General features: G+C 35.0%; 3 protein-coding genes across 5 annotated transcripts in view; 1 reads left to right on the top strand and 2 right to left on the bottom strand.

Annotated features, from left to right (window-relative positions):
- The window catches only part of Rhogef64c (Rho guanine nucleotide exchange factor at 64C), a 40,410-nt gene extending 29,103 nt beyond the window's left edge, over positions 1 to 11,307 (bottom strand). For both annotated transcript variants that reach the window (XM_076777817.1, XM_076777816.1), the window contains exon 1: positions 11,009 to 11,307. In XM_076777817.1, the coding sequence (XP_076633932.1) occupies positions 11,009 to 11,029 (21 nt within the window). In that variant the 5' untranslated portion in view covers positions 11,030 to 11,307. The remainder of the gene's footprint in view (positions 1 to 11,008) is intronic.
- A 6,881-nt stretch (positions 11,308 to 18,188) lies between these two features.
- LOC143348264 (uncharacterized) lies at positions 18,189 to 20,024 on the bottom strand. Its single transcript, XM_076778280.1, has 2 exons — positions 19,939 to 20,024; positions 18,189 to 19,240 (listed from the first exon to the last, which is right to left on the bottom strand). Exons 1-2 carry the CDS (start codon positions 19,943 to 19,945, stop codon positions 18,189 to 18,191), a joined length of 1,059 nt encoding a protein of 352 aa, XP_076634395.1. The 5' UTR covers positions 19,946 to 20,024.
- A 1,953-nt stretch (positions 20,025 to 21,977) lies between these two features.
- On the top strand, positions 21,978 to 24,479 carry LOC143347810 (zinc finger CCCH domain-containing protein 15 homolog). 2 transcript variants are annotated; one of them, XM_076777360.1, is made up of 8 exons: positions 21,978 to 22,180; positions 22,314 to 22,521; positions 22,688 to 22,926; positions 23,217 to 23,420; positions 23,516 to 23,690; positions 23,763 to 23,957; positions 24,027 to 24,095; positions 24,156 to 24,479. In XM_076777360.1, the coding sequence occupies exons 1-8, from the start codon at positions 22,112 to 22,114 to the stop codon at positions 24,212 to 24,214; spliced, it is 1,218 nt and encodes a 405-aa protein (XP_076633475.1). In that variant the 5' UTR covers positions 21,978 to 22,111; the 3' UTR covers positions 24,215 to 24,479. The 2 variants fall into 2 exon arrangements, with proteins under 2 accessions (XP_076633475.1, XP_076633474.1); XM_076777359.1 differs by having other exon boundaries at positions 24,027 to 24,479.
- Positions 24,480 to 24,750: the final 271 nt, after the last annotated feature.

A 24,750-nucleotide genomic window follows, 5' to 3' on the forward strand; every position in this document is an offset into this window, starting at 1 on the left:
GAGTAGCATAATATTCTTCATAATTCGAGATAAGGTCGTTTTCTGTTAGACAGATATTAATAGCAATCGATAAATTACAACTTTTATGCTTAATTTATTTTGCTCGCGGAAATCGTTGTTCTTATATTAACCACGATGAAACGCAACGTTTGTTGATAAATTAACATTAATTTCTGCTTGTATCTGCACGGTACAAGCTTCCATTCGCGTTTAATAGAAATGGATTAATGAGAGCTCGAAACTGGATTTCCTTCTTACGGTTGAGATAACATCGGATTGAACTTCGATCGATCAATTTCCATTTCTTCGTTCCGTCAACGCGCGAATTGTCTCGAGAAGACTGCAATCGGTATTTATTATACATTAATCGCAAACCACATAATTACAACATACTATGTAGGTCTGTTCCAGACTATTTTTATACGAATTGCGTTACTCTTTCTGACCTCAAATTATATATTAAATTCTATTATATCAGCTTTCCTGATTCCTATTATTCCTTAGAATTTCTTTAATGACATTATCAAAATTCTTGCCATTTTTAGACAAACTAGCAGTGTTTTTACAGAAATTTTTTCCACTGTATTACAAACGGCTTCGCGAAGGAGAAATCACTCAAGTATTACAGAATGCAATCGGAAGATGACATTCTTGCAAGTTACAAGTGTCGTTTATGAGTTCCCTCGTAACGCCACAGCATCTGTTCAAACACTGAGTTGCATTATTCGAAATTCTGAACTTTCTAGTCGTTTATGCGTGCTGGTAGAATCGATTGGTCAATCAGATTACAAAACAGAATTTATGCAATGTTTCCAAGCAGGTGAATCCACGAGAGCAAAAAAAATAACGACGCGGAAACAAATAATAACAACTTACGTTACGTTCTTATTTGTATTTTATATAAGTTTGCAGTATTAACATACTAAAAAATATGACAAATATTTATAATATATTTGTGAGCTCCATAATTCTCATTTGGTATTTTTGATCTGACACAAACGTTTTAGTAAAATTAACTCTAGCAGAGTACTAAAGATATTTATGGTAACAGTTACATTAAATCATGATTTTTCTTTTAATTAGACCACATATATTAGATCAAATTCAACATACATTGATCACAAATAATATTTAAATTTTTTTGCGTTATAAATATTTCAATCTAGTGTTAATTCCAAGTTCTTTTTAGAGTGGCAAAATTCCCGAGAAATTCCGAATTTCAAGATTTATACAGGGTGTTCGGCCATCCCTGGAAAAAATGTTAATGGGAGATTCTAGGGGCCAAAATAAGACGAAAATCAAGAATATGAATTTCTTGATTAAGGCTTCGTTAAAAAGTTATTAAAAAATTAAATTAAAAAATTTCAAATCATTCTGGAAAAATTATTTTCGATTGCGAAGGTCAATTACAATTATTTTTGGTCAATAGACATACCCTTGAAATCCTACTCACTTTCTAGAAAAAAATTCGAGAAGGTGTGAAATTTTTCGACAAAATTAAAAAATTTCAAATCGTTCTAAAAAATTTTTTTTTAGTTACGGGGGTCCATTACAATCGTTTTTGGTCAATAGACATACCCTCGAAATCCTAACCACTTTTGAGAAAAAAATTCCTTACCAAAAATATCATTTCTGGCCAGAAATGTTACCCCGAAATTTCGTGCGAATCTTTAAAACGTCATAACTTCTAAACGGATTGGACGATTTTAATGTTTAAAGAAGCAAACTACGCGTATTTTGGTGGAGAATATGTACAAATCATAAAAATATTCGAAAAGTTGGTCCCTGACCCCGTAAAATGAGAAAAACCACATAAAAATGGTCCAATTTTCAAATAGCCATAACTCTTACAAATGTTAATATATTTCAATGAAACTTTTTTCTGAAGTAGAGCTCGTGGGTACCTACAAAAAAGTATTAGACAACTTTTCTGTAGGGCGTCAAACAAAAATGCTAAAAATGAAAAAGGAATTTTTAAGAAAAATCGACAGGGGGGGTAGGTGCCTAAATTTTTCGACGAAAAAAAAAATTTTTAATTAATTCTGAAAAAATTATTTTCGGTTGCAGGGGTCAATTACAATCATTTTTGGTCATTAGACATACCCCTGAAATCCTACCCACTTTCGAGAAAAAAATTCGAGAAGTTGTGAAATTTTTCGACAAAATTAAAAAATTTCAAACCGTTCTAGAAAAATTATTTTTGGTTGCAGGGATCAATTATAATAATTTTTGGTCAATAGACATACCCCCGAAATCCTACGTATTTTCGAGAAAAAAATTCCTCACCGAAAATCTAATGTAAGGCCAGAAATAGTTCCCCGAAATTTTGTTCATATCTTTAAAATATCATAACTCCTGAATGGATTGGAGTATTTTAATATTTCAAAATGCAAATAACGCGTATTTTGATCAAGAGTATGTAGAAATCCTAAGAATATTCGGAAAGTTGTTCCTTGATCCTGCAAAATGAGAAAAACACAATAAAAATGGTCCAATTTTCAAACGGCTATAACTCTTAGAATAGTGAATATATTTCATTGAAATTTTGAGAAGAAGTAGAGTTCATGGATACCTATAAAAAAGTATTAAACAACTTTTCTGTACAGCGTGAACCAAATTTATTAAAAATGAAAAATGAATTTTTAAGAAAAATTGACAAGGTGTTATAGGTGCATAAATTTTTCAGCGAAAAAAAAATTTCAAGTCGTTCTGGAAAAATTATTTTCCACCGGGGGTATAAGACATACCCCCGAAATCCCGCGCATTTTTGAGACAAAAATTCAGCACGTACAGAACTGTAAACGTTAATAACTTTTTAACGAAGCCTCCATTAACAAATTGGTATTCTTGATTTTCGTTTTATTTTGGCCTCTAGAATCTCCCATTAAAATTTTCTCCCAAAAATTCACGATTTACTTCGTGGAATGGTTCCTCGGAAATTCAAAGTTCTTCGGTCGATTTCGTTTCCGTTAACGATTAAACCATCGGGAGCAATGGCTTCTGTTGTAGATGTTTCGACGAATTTAACGCTACGAAGCGAAGACAAATGGAGATGACCCGTTTAGACCCGTCGTCGATGAACCGTTGGTCACTTGGAAGCAAAAACTTGGAAACGCAATGGGCGACCGGTTTGAATTCTCGCTATCGAGAAAGGAAACATCGACTTTCTTCCTGTCTTTCTTCCCGTCTCTTTCTCTCTCTGTCTCTCTCTTTTGATGTTTTCCTCTCCCTCTCTTACCCGTTTTCTTTGTCTCGTATGTATAAATTCTCCTTCTTGCCTTTTACGACTCGTTATGCCGGTCGACACGACAATCACACTCGACTAAACATTATTGGTTCTGCGTTGTAACCGATGTTTATTAATAAAGTCTTTCTCGAGGAGGAATTCCCGTCCACACCGAAAGTGTATGTAAAAATGAACGATAGTAATAAAATAAATTGCAAATACAATAATGTAGAAATTTAATCAGAAATATCGTACAGGAATGCGAAATAATAAAATTCAGGTTTGAAATGGAATCCGTTTGAAACAGATACTCGTGATACGCCATGAAATAATTCAGATAGCTCAATAAATTAGTAATAGTACTAAATAGTTAGACGTTAAATTGAATTATTAATCTCGTAAGGTTTCGCGGAAGCACGAAACACGTATGGTAGAAAAGGAGCAGTTTTAAACAGGGTGGCCTCCTTGTTGACCCAAAGTAAACGGAGCATGACTGAGTTTGTTCGATGGCTGTGTAACTATCGCATGGAAATAGAAGTCATCCACATACGAACATCCACCTGTGCAACAACGTATAATTTATTACCGGGCGTAAAAAAGAAATTGTAGAAGTAGGATACCACTTAAATCGTTCGTGAGAGATATATTTCATTTTTTCCAGTGCACAATCGTAAAGGTTTGACAAACGAAAATAATAAAAATCGTTTCAGAGAAAGGATTCGAACCACAATGTTTTTTTTCTTTCGTATGTAATATAGTCGCATCAACAGCTTAGATTATTAACGACCGTGTACATTGATAAAGTTGAATGGATTCGGTCTAGTAAACTCGAAAAGTTAATCTAACGAATACTGTGATGTTTTGTTATTGACTGGGGGGCATCAGGTTTGTAGGTCTTACGTTTGGGTGTTTGCAAATATTTACGAATACCATAAAAGCGTCACGTTACGGCGTGGTTCGCATTTGCAACGTGCAAATGCTTTAACGAAGATTCAACGCGTAAGAAAACATTTCTTAACTTATTTAATAAAATTGTATAGGAAACGAAACATCTTTACTTTTTTGTTGACGAAATCAAGGCGAAGTCATATTATAAAAATTTAATTCTTTGATTTCATCAATTTTAACTTTTTTTTTTTATCCAAACACGTGTAAATAAACCATGTAAATTTGACTGTTGAGAATAATATTTAATCGTTGTTTGATCAGTCAAAATAAAAAATAGTACAAATTTCTGCAGTTTCAAACAAATATTCACACTTTTGCCAATGTCAGAATTGAAAAAATTAATTTTTATTCGGTATTAGCACTCCAAAAAGTTGTATACTTAAGTTTTGTAATAAATTTCGGCTCCGTTCTTCGATCGAAAATTCCTTTAATTTGAGGAATATTTTCACATACCTGCATTTCTCTCATTATTTCATAAATTTCGTTATTATGGAAGAGAAAGTAAGACGTATTTTCAGTCGGTCGGCTTTGTTTGTCGAATAACGTTACCCGTCGCGATTAAATAACCAAATACTATTTACCGAGAGTTTATGATTGACTAACGGTTGCCCATAAAAGCCTACACCGAATTGAAACAGGATCTTGACGATGAAATGGGAACGCAGCTAAAAGAAAAAGCAAAAAGACACTTTCTGAGAAAACATCTGCACGTCGCCTCGAATATTTTAAGGCGTTTAAAATTTAAACGCGATATTGAAATGTTGGACAATAAAATAAAATACTATTTTGGAGAATCCTCCCAACGAATAAAATATTCATTTACTCATTGCTAATTAGAATAGTATTTTACTGGCAGTTGTTTCGTCAGCTACATTAATGTTTGTCACAGTGAAATTTCATTTCAAATTACGGGCACAAGGTTAACACCATGACTATAGTATCGACGAGAGTTCAATTAACTTCGAGGTTTCATTTTATCTCGACGAGGCGCATAGTTCTTTAATCCAGTGAAACGCAACGAGTTCGAAACCAAAGTGGGAACAAGTCAACCTTCGGAGAAGAGCGAAGGTTTACATCAAAATTATGATTTTTTAAAAGAAATTTACCTGAATATAAAAATATTATATGTGTCTTAACGCAGCCAGTTTCACGGAACATAATTTACGTAATTATTTTACTGGAAACTTCACGTATACGTATTTCAAGTAATTATCTTATTATGAAAATTATATTCACTGGTGCGTAACATATTACTTTTTTATAACATTCTTTATGTAACGCACACTTCTAAATTAGTTTTCAATTCTTGGAGAGAAGGAAATATTATTTTCGCTTATCTCTTAGCGTTTCTTTGGTATAAGTATCGAAATTGTCACTCTTATTCGAGGTAGGCATTATGGACGCGAGTCTAATCTTCGCGCGTTTCTGTATATTTTTTGCACGCTTTTTAAAAAAAGACGACCTGTCGTTCTCTTGATAACAGACGCCTAATTACCATACGAAACTATGTTTCGCAATGGAAACGATAATTCGTCATGTTCATCACGCACCGGCGTTCTCTCGGCGTGACTTGTTCATCGAACAAGTCACTTTAACAGGACGCTTGGCTATTACCGTGCTGTAAAGAAGCGGTATACATACATAGGTATTATCTGTTCTCAACACAGTGTTACATCGAATCACAAAAGGTTACTAGGTTTCGCGTTACGCAACTGTGTCGTCGCACCTTCCTCCAGGAACTCGCTATTCGTCGAACTAAATTTTATTCGAAATTCCATACAGATAGAACGGTTAACGTTCGCCATTTTTCAACGAAGTCTCTTTTCAGAAAGATACGACTAAAATATATTTTTAAACGGATCCATTATTCATACGAAACGTCGGGCGTCAAACGTTACTAATAATTTACTTTTTCCACGATTCCGCGGGAATCGAACACGCCGCGAGAGCGGAGAAAACGAGCTTCACTCTCGCGTGGAAATATAACTTTTACGCTCGGTTTTGCAACGTTCGCATTTTCTACGCTGTCGCTTAAAGTCATCGACGCGCCGATTCGAACGACTCGCGGTTCCTGATATTTTATTCGAATCGTCGTCGCAAATTAAGCAATTTCATCTGCAAAGGGTTTTTCGATCCGGCGACTGATAATAGTGTTTCGGGGTCAACCGTTCCACGTGACCAGCTTCTGAAAGTAGCCTGGCGAACGATAATTTTTTTTTCGCGTACTCGTATGATATATCTGATCCTCGTGACTTTAGAAAACCTGTTTCGTTCGGCCTTTAAAGTGTAATCGTCGTTTGCTGCAATTTTATTCGGGCGTGTACGCTGTACAGACGCAAAACCGTCTCACCAAACGCGTACGGAATCTTTACTGTTGAAAATCATCCGAGCAGAATTCAAACAATACGAAAACTCTGCTTCATCGAGGCGAGGATAAAATGAATTTTAGGAAGACATTCTTCGATTTTGGAACGACTTCTACGTTTCCAAAGCTTCGTTAAGAACGCCTGGTTTTCACCGGGAAACAACAAACGTAAAAAACATCGTTTCGCCGAGGAAGTGAAAGAGAAAACACGCCATGGAAATGTCCATCGTAACGATTTTCGACGTCCTCGTGTTCGACCTCCTTTTTTTTCGGTCACCGCTACAAGGTACAATTAAGCTTAATTCGGATTTTCGCGTGTCTTTCGAAACACGTGAAAGAGTGTACACTCTCGCCAGAATTCGAATCTGCTTCCCACTGTGTTTACTTTCTACGAAAACAATCACAGGGAATTTTGCCGCGATGCTTTCACGATTGTCTCGCGTTCTCATAGTTCCGGACTTCGAATCCTATTGAGTTACTCGACGAACTAACGGCTAACTTTTTAATGTTTCGCACATTTCCGTGCGAAGTCAATTATCATGCTCCTGTTACACTTCCCCCCCTCCCCCCAAAAAACCACAATTATCACATTTTTGCTGTCTCTGTTACGGTATCGACAATGACTATAATTCATTTCCTTTTATTTCTCATATCCATTCCCGTTATAATTTGAAGCCCGAAGTTTCTCGTCTGCCTCTGTTTCACAATTGACTCTATTTAGTTTAAGTGTATATTATTATCGATGTATCTTATATGTATACTATGGGGGTTTTCTGGTAAATAAATACTATTATTAACTTTTTAGTTTGTACTGATATTATTGTTAACGACAACGTTTTGTTGAAATTCACTTGGAGGATTGCAAAATACTCTGAGTTATGTTTCTATTTGTTTGCCGCAACGTATAACGTTTCGTAAGTCTATACTCCGCGATTTTTGACCAGAACCATATTTCCTCCATCTCTCATTTCTGCGGTTCGAAGCAAGAAGAACCATGATGCAACTGGCGGTTGCACATCTTGAATTTTATCGTTCAATCGAGAAAAATATCTAAGTTTTCATATGTGCGATTCTCACTCCTCGACCACAGAAATGGCAGATGTTAGGACTTCGTAGAAACATTATCTGAATTATTTTATAGTATTTCTAAGGATATAAATGTTACTCGAAAATTTTTAAATATTACTGACACTCGTGTTAAATATCATTTCTTCTGTAAATATTTTCTTTCCTAAAGTGGCGTATCAATTTCACCATCAGCGAATATTCAACAATATTTTAGATAAGAAATTTCCTAAATATGAAATTGCACCTGATGATCGATGATTAATTTAAAAAAAAATCGATTAAACGCGCTTCCTTAAATTGAATAATAATGTACGAACGAATGTAAAACTGTGCCTGGTATTTATTGATCTGTATATGGAACAAATTCGCGACTGTTTATGTATTTATACTAAACAATTGAATTTCATGGAGAAATAAGGCTTCGAACCGAAAGCAATTCTTTCCTTTCGCTCGACTAACTTCGAACGGTAAAACGTTCCGATCCAATAAATAGCAAAAGAATATTGCTGTGCATAATTTTTCCCGTTCAGGCGAATCGGTTCTATCAGCATGATCGATTGCTGCAGTTTCCCAGAGAAAAATAGAGATCGGTAAAAATTTCGAACAACGAATAAAAGATGTTTCTCGATTCGAAAAATAGAAATTAAATATTTCGAACCTAGTTGGAAACTATTAAACGCTGATGTTTTTCTATTCAATTTTGCTGCAAAATGCTCGTTTAAAGGGGAAAGTTCAATATCGGATATAATAGATTATCGCGTATTAAAAAAATGCTTCGATCTATATTTCGAAGAACGAGTTTCCATTTTCCTCCGTTCGAACGACGAACGATTAGAAATTCAAATTTTAGTTTCTACTTTGTATGCTCCGATCGTGAAGAACTGTTATGGCAATGTTTCTCTAAGCTGAACAAAAGGCAACTACAGAGGGTTAAGTTAAACTGTTCGCATTCCTATTCCAGTTTGACTATGGAAAGATGGTCTCCAAAATTGAAAGGAACGATCACGGTGTGGTCTTGGAGCCGGAATACATAGAGCGTAGGCTTCGCCCGGGAATTTATTCCTATCACGAATCCTGACGGTGGAGGTCAATCCACTTGAAGGCAGAAAAGTCAGGATGCTTACTCAAACTGGACTTACTGGATACTCTGGAGTCAAAGACTCCAGTTCTGGCTGCAAACGATTCGTGGAAGTCGATTGTGGGATATTTCATAGTTATGTTTCAGGACGAAGCAAATCGAACGAATCGAACCGAATGCGCCATGGGAAACGCTTAACCGCGGGCCTAACTGTTCTTTGACCTATTAAAAGTGTCGAATTTAAACGAAAATGCACTAAACTTCTCGATATTCTTCGCTCTTCAACAGTGAAAATACAAACCACCTCTTCGAAGAAAGATTCAAAAGGGAAAATGTATTACTTTTATCAAGTATTCGTATCTAAAATTCACGGGAGAGTGTTTTCTCAGAAAAAGAAAATCTATTTTTCGATATAATTTCGCAATTTTGTATTTCTTCGATCGTATATAAAAATTAAATATTTTATTCTGCATCGTTCTCTATTTTTATTTAGAATTATAAGCAGGGACCACAAATAACGTCCTACAAATATGTATGAAAAAAATCATCGATAAAAAGGTATTTTTTATTCGAATAATCATAAATAAGAATTTAAAGAATGTTATTTTCTTTTTAACATTAATCTCTAATTTGAAACGATTTGAAACGGCTACAATTTCGATTGAAAATTCAAAGCGTACACCGTTAAACGTTCATCGTTAATTCTAAGCTGATTCTCACAGTAAGTTCTGGTTAAACGGTGCAATTTGTTTTAACCCGTTAACCCCTATTCCTTTTACGATTACTAGATCAGACCATCTGCCAAAAAAGGAGTGTTCAACTGTTTTAATTGAAAAATACACCGAAGATTTGACCTTTTACATGAAAATATTCCATTTTCTCTAAGTGCTTGGAATATTCTAAATTTTCCAAGTGTAGTTACTTTAAACAACATTTATTTTCTTGACTTTATCTTTTCCTTGAATAGTTTTCCAATAAATATTCGTTGATTTATAAACAGTCTACATTTTTTAGAAGATTATTATTTGTTCATATACACGAGTTAAAATTGTTTCTACAAAGTGATATTAATATATCAACGATTTTAGTTTTTCAAATACTCAAAAAGTCGGCTCACGTTTTATACCATTTTGACGTTATACGTAAATAAAAACGTATCGTACGCGTTGCAAAAACTGCAGACAAAATATTGCACATTGAACGACCAAGATAAACAGGTCCGACGAATAAAATAACGTTTAAGCGAGATTGACTTACATTCGATGCGACGATTTTGAAATAATTGGGCAATTTGTAGTAAAATCATACTTTTTCGCAAGAAATATATGTACCTTGCTCTTTTTATCGAAAATGTAGACAGAAGAAAAATTTTTACTCTCGCGTCTCACTCTTAACCTTTTCACCTTTCGCTCCAATTTCAAGTGTTTTACTATTATCTTCCATCGCATGGGAGAAATACTACAATATCTTTTGATCCGTGAAATTACCTTATAGTCGCGTTATTCTCTCGAACGAAACGCCAAAAAGTACCAGCGAAACAAGTGACCGCGTTTCTCTGCGTGGAAGAAATGCAAACAAAATGACCGACATAAAACCTTCCTCGTCCCTTCAACGGTAAAACTCACACAAATCCGATTTTGCGTTCGAATCCATTCAATGGCGACAATTTGCTACAAAAAATAACAATAATAATAATAATCAATCACACCAAATTCGTATTTAACACTAGATTTACGGTCGTTGTTTGTGTAACTATTTTGAAAATACATTTAAAGAAAAGAAGTACGTATAAATTATTAAAAACTAATATTTATAATTTCTAAATATGAAATCTAACAGCGGGAATAAAATAAAGATCGAACATCGACGTCGCGTCTGCCAATTTTCCAGACTGATCCAATACGAAAATTGAAAAAAATAACTCTGGTATATTTCCACAATACATTTTTGGGAGCAGTTCTCGATATTTAACTCCATTTCGGTCAGCGTCGATGTTTGTTAATTCATTATTCACGGCGAGGTGACGAAAAATTTTCGACGGTTCTCCAGCATAAGGGCATTTAAAGGTCAACGGTCGATGGTTCCGTCCAGGTAAGTCAATTAAGAGACGCGTGTAAATCGACGCAGAGGCCGATCGAATTTTAAACGGGACTCTCGACGTCGAGCAAAGGACGGAAACGTAATCGTTTCTAACGTTGTTTGAACCAAAACAATGGTGTCTTTTCGACGCTCGAGTGAAACGGAAAGAACAGTAAGCGGGGGGAAAGGTGCACTGGGAAATGGAAACGGAAACGCAGATGACAGGAAGGGAGACGAGACTCACCGCGGCTGCCATGTAATCCATTCACGATCGTATCCAGAGTGTCATGGCACAACGATAGAACAAAAATATCGGCAACACTGGCGAACAACTTCGAACCGACACCGAACAACTTCACTTAGCAGTTTTGCACACTTACAATTAGCCGTGTTACGTGTCGCACTTTCGCGTCCGAGGGGGATTTTTGCAGGTCAGCTCCCTCTGGCAGGCGGATCTCGAGTGGCGAGGCGATCGTACGAAATCGGATCGGCTCGAAATCGAACAGAAATTAAGACGAAACAAACCAAACCGAGCATGCCGAACGTCGCCGGCCGAGTGAGAGGCTAGCGGCACTACCAACCAGCCAATGTGACGTCAGATTGCCCCTCCCCCACCACTTTTTGCCATTCCACAGCGAGCGCCGCGAGAAAGGTGCCTATACAACTTTGGATCCCCTTCTCTTCTGTCCTTGTTTGCGACGAGCACCGAGGAGACCTTAAGGATACCTCGGTGCCAGCGAAATATTCGAATCGAAATTCTTCGGACGAATTACCTTTGCGGCTGCCTGGTGTCGGGAAGATCGAATACTCGAATAGTTCGCTACCGAACCCAACCGAACCTTCGGTTTCCGAACCGAATACTCGGGAATGCGAACAGTTCGAAATAAAATTGTTCCATGTTTACCTCTAATTCACAATTGACCCTACTTAGTTTAAGTTATTTATTACCGATGTATTTTATATGTATACTAACGGGATTTCCTATAAATAAATACTATTATTATCGTCCTGGGTCTTGCGTATACGTGACTAATACGCAATATGGCGATATTTCGAAAAACGAAGCCTCGAGTACGATACTGTTCTTTTTCTTAGTTTATTTTAGTTTATGAAATAGCTTCTTTCACTTCGGTCCACTCGATGCGTTGTATCTTTCACTATGTATGTGGTTCTTAGAAAATGTTAGGTATGATATAACGATACGCCTTCTTTCGAGACGTTTGGTGCATTGGTCGACTTCCCTCAAGTTCGGTTCATTCGAATGCTCGGTTTATTCGAGTACTCGGTTCGAATCGAATAAACAGTTATACTCGGTTCGAATAACTCGAAAACGAAATTTCGAAAGGAAATAAAATATATTTCTTCATAAATTCTTTCGGTGAATTGACAGTATTGACGGAATGAATGTATAAAAGTTTAATCCTTTATTCGTGAATAAGCTAAACTTATAACTCTCGGTAGAATAATTTACTATTTTGCTACTCACTTCTTTTCACGATCCAGTGACATACAAAAACTCTGATAATCGATCAGCAAATGCATTCGCCGACCACCAATAAACGTATCGGAATTTATCGGTAAAATTCGCCGATAGGCGAAGAAGGAAAGAGTTCTTCACGCTTCTGTAAGTTATTATTTAGGTCAAATTCCGTTGCATTCGAAACTCTCGCAACTCGGTCGTTCCATTTTCTGTCACATTCTCTCTCTTCTGTAACAATCGTCAGGGTCCTGGTTACAGGAACCTTGGAATATATTAATAACAATTATCCCATGACAATACTGGATAGCGATAATACGATATGTACAGTGAATTTTAAAAAAGAAAGCGTCAATCAACTGGTTTATTAAAAAGTACTTTTACTACTTTTCATTGAAATAATTAGTAAATATATTTCCTACTGCTTTGTGGTTGAAAGTTAATCTTTTTGGAATTAATTCGCCTAGTTTTTAGATTTATAGTAGCCAATTTCGATTGCAATTTAATCTTCAAAACATTAAAAATGTGATACAAAAGAATAGTTCGATGATTCTACGTTATCAACAAATCAGCCTTCACTATTTTGAAGGTGAATTACCATGCAAGAATCATGCAATTCATAAAATAACTATACATGTTTTATGTTTTTACTTCTATACGATTTTAAAACCTGTAATATAATCGGGCATTTCTATTTTACTGTCATTGTTTCTCACATTTTTCAGAATAGGTACCTCCCTCGATAATGTTCGCTGGCTGGGTTCCACGAGGCGACCATTAGCGAGGGATCGTTGTATTTAGTTTGCGATACCATGTCACCCGTTACATGAATCCGTACGCGTTCCTGGAGCTCGGCACAAAGCGAAGAGCGAGCACTTTCACGTGGAGGCCGCGTTAGTAAATATCATGGCCATGTTTTCTATCCGTTCGTCCTTATCCTGCCAGTTCCTCGCCGAAGAACACGCCTATCTCTGTCTTCTTTGCAATAATCGAGTGTGGGCCATTACGCGTTCTTGTCGCCTTCTTTATTCCTTCTTTAGCTTCCCCCGTAGAAAGAGAGAGAAATAGAAATAGAAAGACCGCGGCTCTCGATTTCCCATCATAATCGTTCTTAACTACGATCTGCACGGTTTACCGCGTTCCACTGCCTTAATTATCGCGCTCGATTACGCAAATCTTCTGTGTAATTCGCGCATTACGATCTTAAACGCCAATACTTTTCGGGAAAATCGATTTCAACACCGAACAACATGCCTAATCGGATCTCACCGAAGTTCTTTAAACTATCATCCAACACCGTCTAAACTAAAACTTACTAATTTTAAACTTGGAAAATGATTTCAAGTTAAAATTCCAAAGCTGATCATCGAGCCAAATTCGTAATATTTCCACCGGATAATCCATTTTGCAATTAGCCGATCGGAGAACTAAATCTAATACAGGGTGTCCTGTAAATAGTGTAAGAGCCGGAAATGTGGGATATCTAAGACGATTCTGAACAACAATTTCCTTTGCAAAAATGTCGGATGGGGCTTCGTTTTTGAATTATTAACGAAAAACACTGACCAATCTTCGAATTTACTTTTCCAAGATCGTCGAAGTTAACGATTTCTGTCCAGATTTATTTTTCTTAATGTCCAAGCTTGGGAATTAATTTGTTTAGTTCCTTAGTGAAAAAAATCAGCTCCTTAAATAAATGAAATTTAATACGAAACAAAACGATTGCTCTGTCGTCCGATCATTTTTGTCTCCTTATTAGTTTGGACACGGGAGATCTCTACCGTAGAATTTGTTCGACACTGGGGACGCCGAGAAAAGCGCATTGCTTTTAGAATTTTTCACGATCGCCGGTCTCGAAACTATCGGCGAAGTGCGGAAGCGACGCGAGTTTACGATCGCGACTTTTTCTTCGATTTTATAGCATGGCATCCGAGTCTCGGTCAGTGGACTTGAGCCATTGGAAGAAGAGGAGGAAGCTCGCCAAGGAGAATGAGAAAATTCTCTCCCGTGAATCCTTAATTCTGTTCTCTATTTTCAGCCCAATATACACGCGCGGAACGAACGATGAAATATTATTACTAACCGGCCGCATAAATTTCATCGGTGTGTTCGTAACTGAATAATCGAGAGTCTTTAACATCGAGTACGCTACTCGCTGTTACGCTAATGCTGCGTTCTAGTGACGTAACTAAATTGCTCGTGCACGTTATTTATCGGAATGATATTTTTAGTTGGCGAACGCTTGAGAAACGTTAACCTTTCCATTTGCAACAGGCACTATACGCGTTAGTCATGGCTCGTACGAAGTTGTTTCTCGACCGAAAACGGAGACAAAAAGGTCCCATACCCGCGAGACCGAATTTTTGTTCGTTACAGAAGCTCGATCTTTCTTACACGTACCTTTTCTCTGAATACTTTTGTTAATAGACTGATCCATTCCTTCTGTTTCATTGCACGTTTTATCTGAATTCCATAATTTTCTTTTGCACAGACAATATTTTTTTATCTACTTCGATTCGATAGTTATTTCCATATTTAGTCATTGCTAATAATTAATGATAATTATTCTCCTCTCCCTCTTGTGAAGATACTCTGTATTAAAACAGTAGTAGAATTCTATATCTATAATTATAAGAATAGTTTGTCATAATTTTACTTTATCAAATAAAAAGTATTTGTTTAATTTCCTGGGAATACATATTACTATTAATAGCTTGTGATTAATTGTGTTAGACTGTTCATTTCTTCCATGTATTGTATTTGATTATGCAACACTGTAAAACCTGTTTTATTGCTTCTTAACTTAGACTAGGACATTCTCCAAGAACTAAACCATGATTTTCAAAATGACCTTTGTATTATATTAGGTAAACAAAATAATTATTGCTAGTGATGGGATTTGGAACGTTTCGAATGGTTGAAAAATTTAATTTCCACTATCGAGGATCTACACAATCAAAACTTTCCATTAGCACCAATAATGTAACTCTTTATAAGTAATACTAGAAAATGGAAGAACGAACTTTTTTCGGTACCTCATAATTCTGTATTTCCTCTGATTAATGGATTTTAATCGTTAGCCCTGTTCTTATAGTGTACGAAGACTTAGCTATCTCAATGTTGGCTTTCAAACGTTTCAAATGTTTACACAGTTACGTGGTTTCTAGTAATCTCTTAGCATGTCTATAGTAATTCTAACAGTTCTATTATGCATTCGTTGTCACTTGTCTAGGTGGATTTTCGCTGCAGTGCAGCAAACTTAACATCCATGTGTTAAAATGTCCTACGTACTAAATATACCGAGTAAGATCTTGTATCTGGGCTTTCCTGTGTCTTCCTATAAATGTATAAATGATTATTGCGATGGAAACGCGGAGGAAAATGTTGGGAATAAATGCATAGAAAAGTCGTCTGACACGACCGTAGTCCATGATCTTGAGCAGCATTCTCGAGTCGTGGGAGTCCTTCGCATAATTAACGCCACGAAAGAATGCAACGGTGAAAGAGAAGGCTTAGACGAAGAGAAAAATGGTGAATCGCGAGGGAAAAAGGAAACAACAAAAGGAAGACGGAATACGCGCGACATAGTTAATGATTTCTCCGTAATAATTAGCGTTTTCACTGATCTTGACTCGCCAGTTCCTTCCTCCAGGTGCGTATTTAGATTTACTATTGCTTTGCATAGCGGTATACAAATGACGAAGAATGTTGCTTATCGGTCATGTCTTTCCCGTTCTAATGTTCTTTTACTAACAAAAGACAAATTTCTGGAGAATTTTTTTCCAAGAATAAAACGCGTACGCATAAATTTTGTACCCTTAAAATATTTGCACGATCCAGCGAGAACGTCTTGCACCTGAAAAAAGCAAAAATATTGTTGAATTAGTTCCATATTTTTCATATATTTATATTTAAAAGAAGAATATTCACGAAAGATATAAAATAGAGTAAATGTAAGTTTACTTTACAGATTTTGGCGATTAAACAATTTTTTTTGCAGAAAATGGCACCCTGATTATCTTTCCAATACAAACCAATGATTGCCGAATGATTTTTTAATAATGAATCGAAAAATACAGTCAAATAAAGTGGAACTAAAGCTTATTAGCGCAGTTAATTGGTACATTTACCCTAGTTGAAACTTTTCTTCTTAATCGCAGTGCCAGCATGCATGTTTGGCGCTAAATGATTATGTTACGAGGAAAAAGCACGCAAGCTATTCCTCGATAAAGTTTTGCTACGGAACGATAAAGTTTCGATACAAAGCGCGCATAATTATTAGAGCATTGAAGTTTCATCGAGTTTCATCAAGAAAATACCGTGCTCCCGATACGAGGTTGACGCGTAAAGAACTTTCGAAAGATTGATTCGAAATCTACGAAATAATTTTCAAATCTGTCGTATAGATCTGAAAATCTTTAATTTTCTATCGATGGCTTAAAATCGAAGTACATAGATAAGCTAAGGCGACACTTCTTGTAATAAACTTGGACATATCTAAGACGATGTAGTAATATTTTATATTTTAGTAGTATTTTATAAACGTATAGATACTTTCCACGTTGTACGCATAATGTAGAAAATACAAATCAATAATTATTTTTATTTTCTCATAATTTGAGAATTTGTTTCTTTACAATTATTGTCAATCGTTTAAGATACTAAAGCTAACTATTTTATTTTATTATGGCTAAGTTTAAATATTAAAGTTTATCATTTTATTTTTACGGTGTAAGTATAGATTATGGTTTTAACATTTTAAACAACATGACTTTAGTTTTCAATCGTATAGACAGACGGAGTAAATTTAAATCAGTTTTAAAATTCTTCTAATAAATTTTGTTGCCTGAACCTTTCCCCTCCAAGCTGCTTTTATAGTGAAAAACGATGAAAAATCGTACAATCGACGTAAAATCACGAATATTAACGTGACGATTTTTTATCAATTTGTCTTCGTGAAATTCGTATTTTTCCTGCTTGTCGTATTCTTTTCTTCTTTTATTTTTGACAAATTTCGAGTATTGAAAACCAGAAAATTATTCTAGAGATAAAAATGAAGAACTCGAGCTTCGAATTGCTATGAATAAAATTCAATAGTACTTTCCAGGTGCTTGGCATTAACTAGTATAGAGAACACATATTATCGGAAGGATCTTAGCCTCGCACAAGTTTAATTATAATGAAAATGTGTCGTGTAGCACTTTCTCTCATCGAAGAAAGAAAGAGGGAGTACACACGAAACTGACACACTCCGCAATCTCTCCACATATAACGCCCCATTAATTTTTTCATCTTAGATTCCATTTTTCAGATTAAAAATTATTTTTTGTCCTGGACATGTTTGTAAAATATTTTAAAGAGGTAAAAACTCACGCGTGTAACCCATATTTTATTATTATTAACGAGAGATACGAAAGATGGCCAACACTTTATTCGAATAGTTGAATTTTTATTTGTCCGATGTGAAGTATTACATTCCACAATAAAAATCTTTTTTATTCGTTATTCGCCATAATCATATAAATAAAAGTACTGTTTATCTTTTACATAGACCTGTTATACGTTTGTATAATTTTTTAATACAAGAACGATTTTCCTACAAATCATTTGTTAATACTATATTTACAAAAATTGGAAGAAATTTAGTATCCAACATTAATTCAAACTACTTTATTATTATAATGTAAGTTTTTAAATCTCTAATACAATTATTTCTCTCGCCTGCATAGTGGTTTTTGAGTTTCATGCAATTTTGTTGAATTGATATTTTGTCGAATTGATATGTGCAAAAAATAAATAAAGCATTTGCACGCACGATATGTGTCCCGAAGATTGTGCAGTTCGATCAGTGTTAACGCGATGAGGATATAGAAACATTTAACGCAACGTGTAACTTTTCATAATTGCAATGAATTTAATATATTTAGGCGTACATAATTACTTAGAATTAATTACGACGATTCATATAGTGGTCCCACCACCACCAGGGTCTTTTAGTAGTGCTTTCCAGCCACCACCACGGTCTTTTACTAGTGGATTTCTGCCACCACCAGGGTCTGTCAGCAGTGGTCAGTTCAGTAGTGGGCTCTTCAGTAGTGGTCTCGTCAAGAGTGGTCTCTTCAGAAGCGGTCGGTCGAATAGTGGTTTCTTCAGGAGTAGTCGGTCGAGTAGTGGTCTCGTCAGAAGTGGTCTCTTCAGGAGTGGTCGGTCGAGTAGTGGTCTCGTCAGAAGTGGTATCTTCAGGAGTGGTCGGTCGAATAGTGGTTTCTTCAGGAGTAGTCGGTCGAGTAGTGGTCTCTTCAGAAGTGGTATCTTCAGGAGTGGTCGGTCGAATAGTGGTCTCTTCAGGTGTGGTCGGTCGAATAGTGGTCTCGTCAGAAGTGGTATCTTCAGGAGTGGTCGGTCGAATAGTGGTTTCTTCAGGAGTAGTCGGTCGACTAGTGGTCTCTTCAGGAGTGGTCGGTCGAGTAGTGGTCTCGTCAGAAGTGGTATCTTCAGGAGTGGTCGGTCGAATAGTGGTCTCGTCAGAAGTGGTATCTTCAGGAGTGGTCGGTCGAATAGTGGTTTCTTCAGGAGTAGTCGGTCGAGTAGTGGTCTCGTCAGAAGTGGTATCTTCAGGAGTGGTTGGTCGAATAGTGGTCTCTTCAGGAGTGGTCGGTCGAATAGTGGTCTCTTGAGGAGTGGTCGGTTCAGTAGTGGGCTCAGTCTCTACAGTAGTGGTCTCTTCAGCTTCTGTCGAACTAGGTTCAATCGTATACGGCTGACATTTTGCATGACTGGGCCAATCGCATACTTTCTCCACGGGATTGAAATGAAGTCCTGGCTGGCAGTGCATCAAATATGGTATGCCATCATTGCACATGATGAAGCTTGAGCAGTTATCCGGATTTGGAAGCAAAGTGACTATTATATCGTTCCGTGGAGGACATGTTACACGAAATGCTTCGGTAATAGAAATGAAGCCCACGAAAATTGTGACAGCAACAACTGCAAATGTCGCTTGAAATGATAAAATAAATCTCGTTATCTTTAGATGAACACTATAATTTTTACAGTATACGCGCATGTATAGATTATTGGTATCTATTATTATAAAATTTTTCTATTGGTTTCTTCCTTTCATGCTACATATAAAAATTGAGATGTTCAAACGTTCCACCATGAATGTTTATACATTTATCAAGCACTGTCTTACATTCTTCATTTCATTTTTAAGTTATACTCGTGCAATTAGTTTTAATTTTAATTCTTGTGTCAACGGTTGGAACAAAAGACAGCGAATATTCGTCTTTTTTTTTAAATCTCAGAACGTGAATTTTATTGCACTTCATAGACATACGGAACATAATAATGTTCTCGATACAAATTTTATAAATAATTTTGTCAGTGTGACAAATATAATTTCAATGCGAAGATCGAGCTACTGAATACAAACATAAAATATAAAATATTACGTTTTCGATGATCTTGTATTAATAATTTTACATGTAGAATGAGAAGAAAAAATGCGCAGATTCTAGGACCACCCTGTATATAAATTTCAGTAATTTTCTAATTGCACTAATGTATTTTCAATTCGTTATAGTTATATTTATTTGTTGTACAGTTTACTAACCAATTTGCAAAGGAAAGTTAGTTTACTGATTGTACAATGCGAGGATATTAATTAAACGTTATTATTGTATCACATAACTTACCTTTCATTTTCGCTTGGTGGATCGAAGATTCACTAATCGTGATCTTATCGTATCGTGTAGGCTACTGCAAATGATTCACTGAATCGTCTGATCCTTTTATATATTTGTTACGGTTTTTTTAAATATTGCTTACCACTACCGATGATTGACATTATCAGATATTACAAGAACTCTTATCAATCTTAATACAAAAGTATCATGTTAAGTGCTTTAATAATGTATGTGATATTACACAATGACATTACACGTACGGACAGAAACAATTAACAATAACACATTCAAAGAAGTAAAAAAAAATTAGAAAGTACTTAAAAATTCTTACAAGTGCTGCTATTAGAAAAGAAACGATTAGCTTTCGGCAAAATATAAGGATCAAAACCTGTTAGCTTTTGATACAATAATATTTTTTCTGACGAAAGTAAATGTATTGCTTGGAAATCGTGTGGTCGTTCAAAAATATGAAAAAAGATCTAACGAAGTATAGAGACCGCAAAATCACAGTGGTTTTGAGTTATTACGGCATAGAAAATGCCATTAAACAAACTACGAAGATAACGTATTTAAATATGTTAAAAATTAATTTGAAACAAAGTGTCTCGAAAATGGGTATTTGTGTTTGCATTGTAAAAGAATGGCCATTATACAATTGTTCAGGTGTTATCTCATTCCCGAAACCGATTACTCCTGTTGAAACAATTTGGAACAAACTTAAAATACAAATACGAAAACATTGTTTATATCGAATAAAAATGTTTTGAAAATTAAATAGAAATCAAAATGGATTTCGTTCGGAATTAATTATCAAAGACAATTAAGCAGAAGGGTTTAAAAATCAACTATTTTGCTTTATCAAATGGTTCTTGAAAATCTTTCTTTATTCAGGGGTTCCCATGCATCCACTAATAGATAGCTATTTCTATTCAATTTTTCCAAAGTTGGAAAGTATCGTTACGCATGACGTAATTTCACTTTCGAAAAAAATCAACATTTTCCAAAGATTAATAATTTTATTATCAGTAATCATAAACTTTATCAGGAAGATATTAAATTAACAATAACTGTTATAGACACAGATGCGATAATTCGCCGTAACGGGAAATTTCGTAATCCTTCCAGTACCGTAGTACAAATCAGGGGGTTATTTACCTCGATTATCTTAATTCATACATTGTATATATCAAACTAGATGATTTAGTAAACGAAAGAAAGAAAAGAAACAATAACGATAATTCAAAATAGTCTGTAGGCCTTTAATGAGAAGATTTACTACATTTGAACTGGTTTTAAGTTATAAATTCGGGTCACTATTCAATTTATTGTCTCGCGTAAGTACCTATGGTGTAATTTTTTATCTGTGACTTTTTACCGTATCGTTTCATTTTCGTATATTGTATAATTATATTTTCCATCTAAAATTTGTACAGTTAAGATGCAGAATTGCTTTTAATACCTTTCGATTACTTTCTACATGTAACTGTTGCTTTATAACAATTGTATACATTGTATTTTATTTAACGAGAAATACGTTATCTGAACTGCAATGCTGCTATTAATAAAAAGACGGAGCATGTAATCAAGATAATAAACCAATTATGAAAATTGTAGGCATTTCATTTCTGCTGTAAATCGATGCAAAAAATGTCTCGTTTCCAGTTTTTCACAAGATAAGCGTTGATTACTCGGACAAATGTTTTAAATAAGTTTATTTTGTTTTAAAAGGGACACCTTCTGAAATTTATAAATCATTTCTACCAGAACAAAGCATATTTATCGAAATCTTAATTTCTCGAAAATTATTGCAAATATAAAAAATTGGCTATAATTATACACCATTATGTTCGTTATAAAAAATAACAAAACTTTTCTCTCTTTCATTTTTTCGATATAATTACTGTTTGCAAAAAGAGAAGCGACGATTCGATTTTGCAATAAAAAAGAATCAAATCGTGGGAAATCGATTTCTAGAACAATCGAGAAAATTCCCTAGTTTAACTGAAGCAGTTTCATAATGAAGGTACTATACATATTTTATGGTTCATTCCACACTTCATTCACGTTTACCAATTCGAGCAACGGATTGCTCCATGATCGGAAGTAAGATCTCTTGTAATTGTAAATTTTGTTGCTAAATTTTCTGTATTGAACGCCTTTAAATACTAAGAAAGTGAATGAAATGCCACCCAAAAAGGCACCTGTTCCCAGTAAAAAAGCGGATCAGAAGAAAAAGGAAAAAGTCATTGAGGTATTCAAACACCATAATTTTACATTGTTAACCTAAAAACACAATATTCCATATTTTGAACGTATTGCACATGGAGCGCGTATCGTTTCTCTTAGCAGCTTTGTCAAGCATCATTTTATTTATTTTTCCATAGGATAAAACGTTCGGTATAAAAAACAAGAAAGGTGCCAAACAACAGAAATTCATTCAGCAAGTAGAGAAGCAGGTGAAATCAGGTGGTGTTAATCCACGAAAATTAGAAGATCCTAATGTTAAAAAGCTTGAAAAAGAACAAAAATTAAAGGAGCGGAAAGAATTAGCTCTCTTATTTAAGCCTGTGCAAACACAAAAAATAGAGAAAGGTATTAAATAAAATAAGGTTTCCGCAGAGATCTAGTTAAGAGAACACGATTGTTGACAATTCTTCAAATGTATTATATTGTTGTGCATTAGTATTTTTGTAGCACTGTTTTATGTACACATACTTAAAGCACAGAAGGGTGGTATAACGATCGTTTGAATTTTCAGGAATCGATCCCAAATCGGTAGTGTGTGCAGCTTTTAAACAAGGAACATGTATCAGAGGCGAGAAATGCAAATTTTCTCACGATTTAAGCATAGAAAGAAAAGCAGAGAAACGCTCATTATACTGTGATAGAAGGGATGATGATAAAGAATCCGATACGATGGATAAGTGGGATGAAGATAAGTTGAAGGAAGTAGTAGAAAAGAAGCATGGCGGTGGTAATCGCCCAACAACCGATATTGTGAGCAAGTTGTTTATAATACAGTAGTGTCCACTTAAGTGACCGCACTTTTGTCTTGATTTTGCAGCTGATTTCGTAAACGTTCTACATATATATGGCTTCGGATGCCAGCTATTGTATCTCACTTGCACTTATCCTCTTTCCTTATTTCCGTTGAATTCTGAGAAATAACCATACCCATTTAAATGACCGCGGTTGGTTCCGAGCGCGGACATTTAAGTGGACATTACTGTAATTCAATATTCGTTATAATTTTCATATATTTAAAAAAAGGAATATCTTGATCCTAGATTTGTAAACATTTTCTGGAAGCTGTAGAAAAATCAAAATACGGGTGGTTTTGGGAATGTCCATCTGGACAAAAATGTATTTACAGACACGCATTACCACCCGGTTTTGTACTGAAAAAGGATAAGAAAAAGGAGGACAAAAAGGACGAAATTTCTTTGGAAGATTTAATCGAAAAAGAACGAGCTAACTTAGGACCGAATCAAGTATGTGGATCTATTAGTAATCTGTGAAATCATTTATCCAATGATTTAATATAAATTTTTCGAAACGAGCCGTAACGTACTACGTAATTTAATAGACTAAAATAACGCTGGAGACATTTTTGGCATGGAAGAAAAGAAAACTAAAAGAAAAGAAAGAGCAAGCTATTAAAGACGAAGAAAAAAGACGAAACGATTACAAAGCCGGTCGTCAAGTTGGCATATCCGGCAGAGAAATGTTCTATTTTAATCCTGATCTTGCAGCTGGGGATGGTATTTTCATCGTTATTTTATACATTGCAAATTTGTAATGCAACTGCAGTAAAATCTCGAAATATTCCTTAGGTATCGATGATGGAGATGAAGCGATAGATAGTTATGTCCGCGATGACGATGAAATAGATGAAAGGATCGAATACAGGGAGCTTGATATGGATAGGCTTGCTCTTGAAGCTAGTGAAATTGATAGTATTGGAATAACTGTGGCCAGTGTGGATCGATTAAAAAATGATGATGTTACGAACAATGAAGATTCTAGTGGTAAATAGAAAATACATCATTTCAGCGTGATATAATCATTATTAGCGATATTAATTTTGTTTTTAATAGTCACTTTAGGTGAGGGTGCAGCCGCGTTAACAATTAATGAGAATCTGTTTATGGAAGAAGATTTAGAAGGTTTAGAAGAGGAATTAGAAGATTTAGAAGGTTTAGAAGAGGAACTAAAAGATTTAGAAGGTTTAGAAGAGAAACTAGAAGATTTGGATTTAGCAGAGCGATCCAAATATATTGTTTAAATTCTTCCCCTTACTGTGTCTTCATTTATCTGTACTCTTATAATACATATATTAATAGCATATTATTCACATATTCACTAGTTTCAAGTGTGCTGCCTTGTATATTGTTATTTACATTTTATTTGCAAACAGTATATTTACACAACAAATATATACTACAAAGAGCTGGTCTCGTGCAAATCACTTTGCAAGTTTACTGTATTTTAATGTAATTATAATTTTCAATTTATAATGATTAAAAGAATAGTTTATCATTTTTTTATTATATCTGTAAATTGTTTGGCGTTTATTACCTTGTAAGAGTAAAAATGAAATTACGTCGTCGGTAGAAAGTAATTTAAATATTAATGCAAGCAGAACGATTTAGTTTGGACAATATATTATCTTAGGCAATAGGTAAAATGGCAAGTTTAGTACAGCGACGAGACTAGCAGATGAAACAAAACATATATTTTCACAAAAATATTGTGTAATTACTGAGAACTTTGAATAGTATGGGTAATAAATAATTTATAGTTTGGTTTATTTTAGGTTTT

This window comes from Colletes latitarsis, chromosome 11 (genome assembly GCF_051014445.1).
Source record: "Colletes latitarsis isolate SP2378_abdomen chromosome 11, iyColLati1, whole genome shotgun sequence".
Lineage (NCBI taxonomy): Eukaryota > Metazoa > Arthropoda > Insecta > Hymenoptera > Colletidae > Colletes > Colletes latitarsis.

Coding starts and splice junctions, on each gene's coding strand:
- LOC143347810 (XM_076777359.1), top strand. CDS start 22,112: ATGCCACCCAAAAAGGCACCTGTTCCCAGTAAAAAAGCGGATCAGAAG. Junction 22,522..22,687: donor AACACAAAAAATAGAGAAAG/GTATTAAATAAA, acceptor TTGAATTTTCAG/GAATCGATCCCAAATCGGTA. Junction 23,421..23,515: donor CTAACTTAGGACCGAATCAA/GTATGTGGATCT, acceptor GTAATTTAATAG/ACTAAAATAACGCTGGAGAC.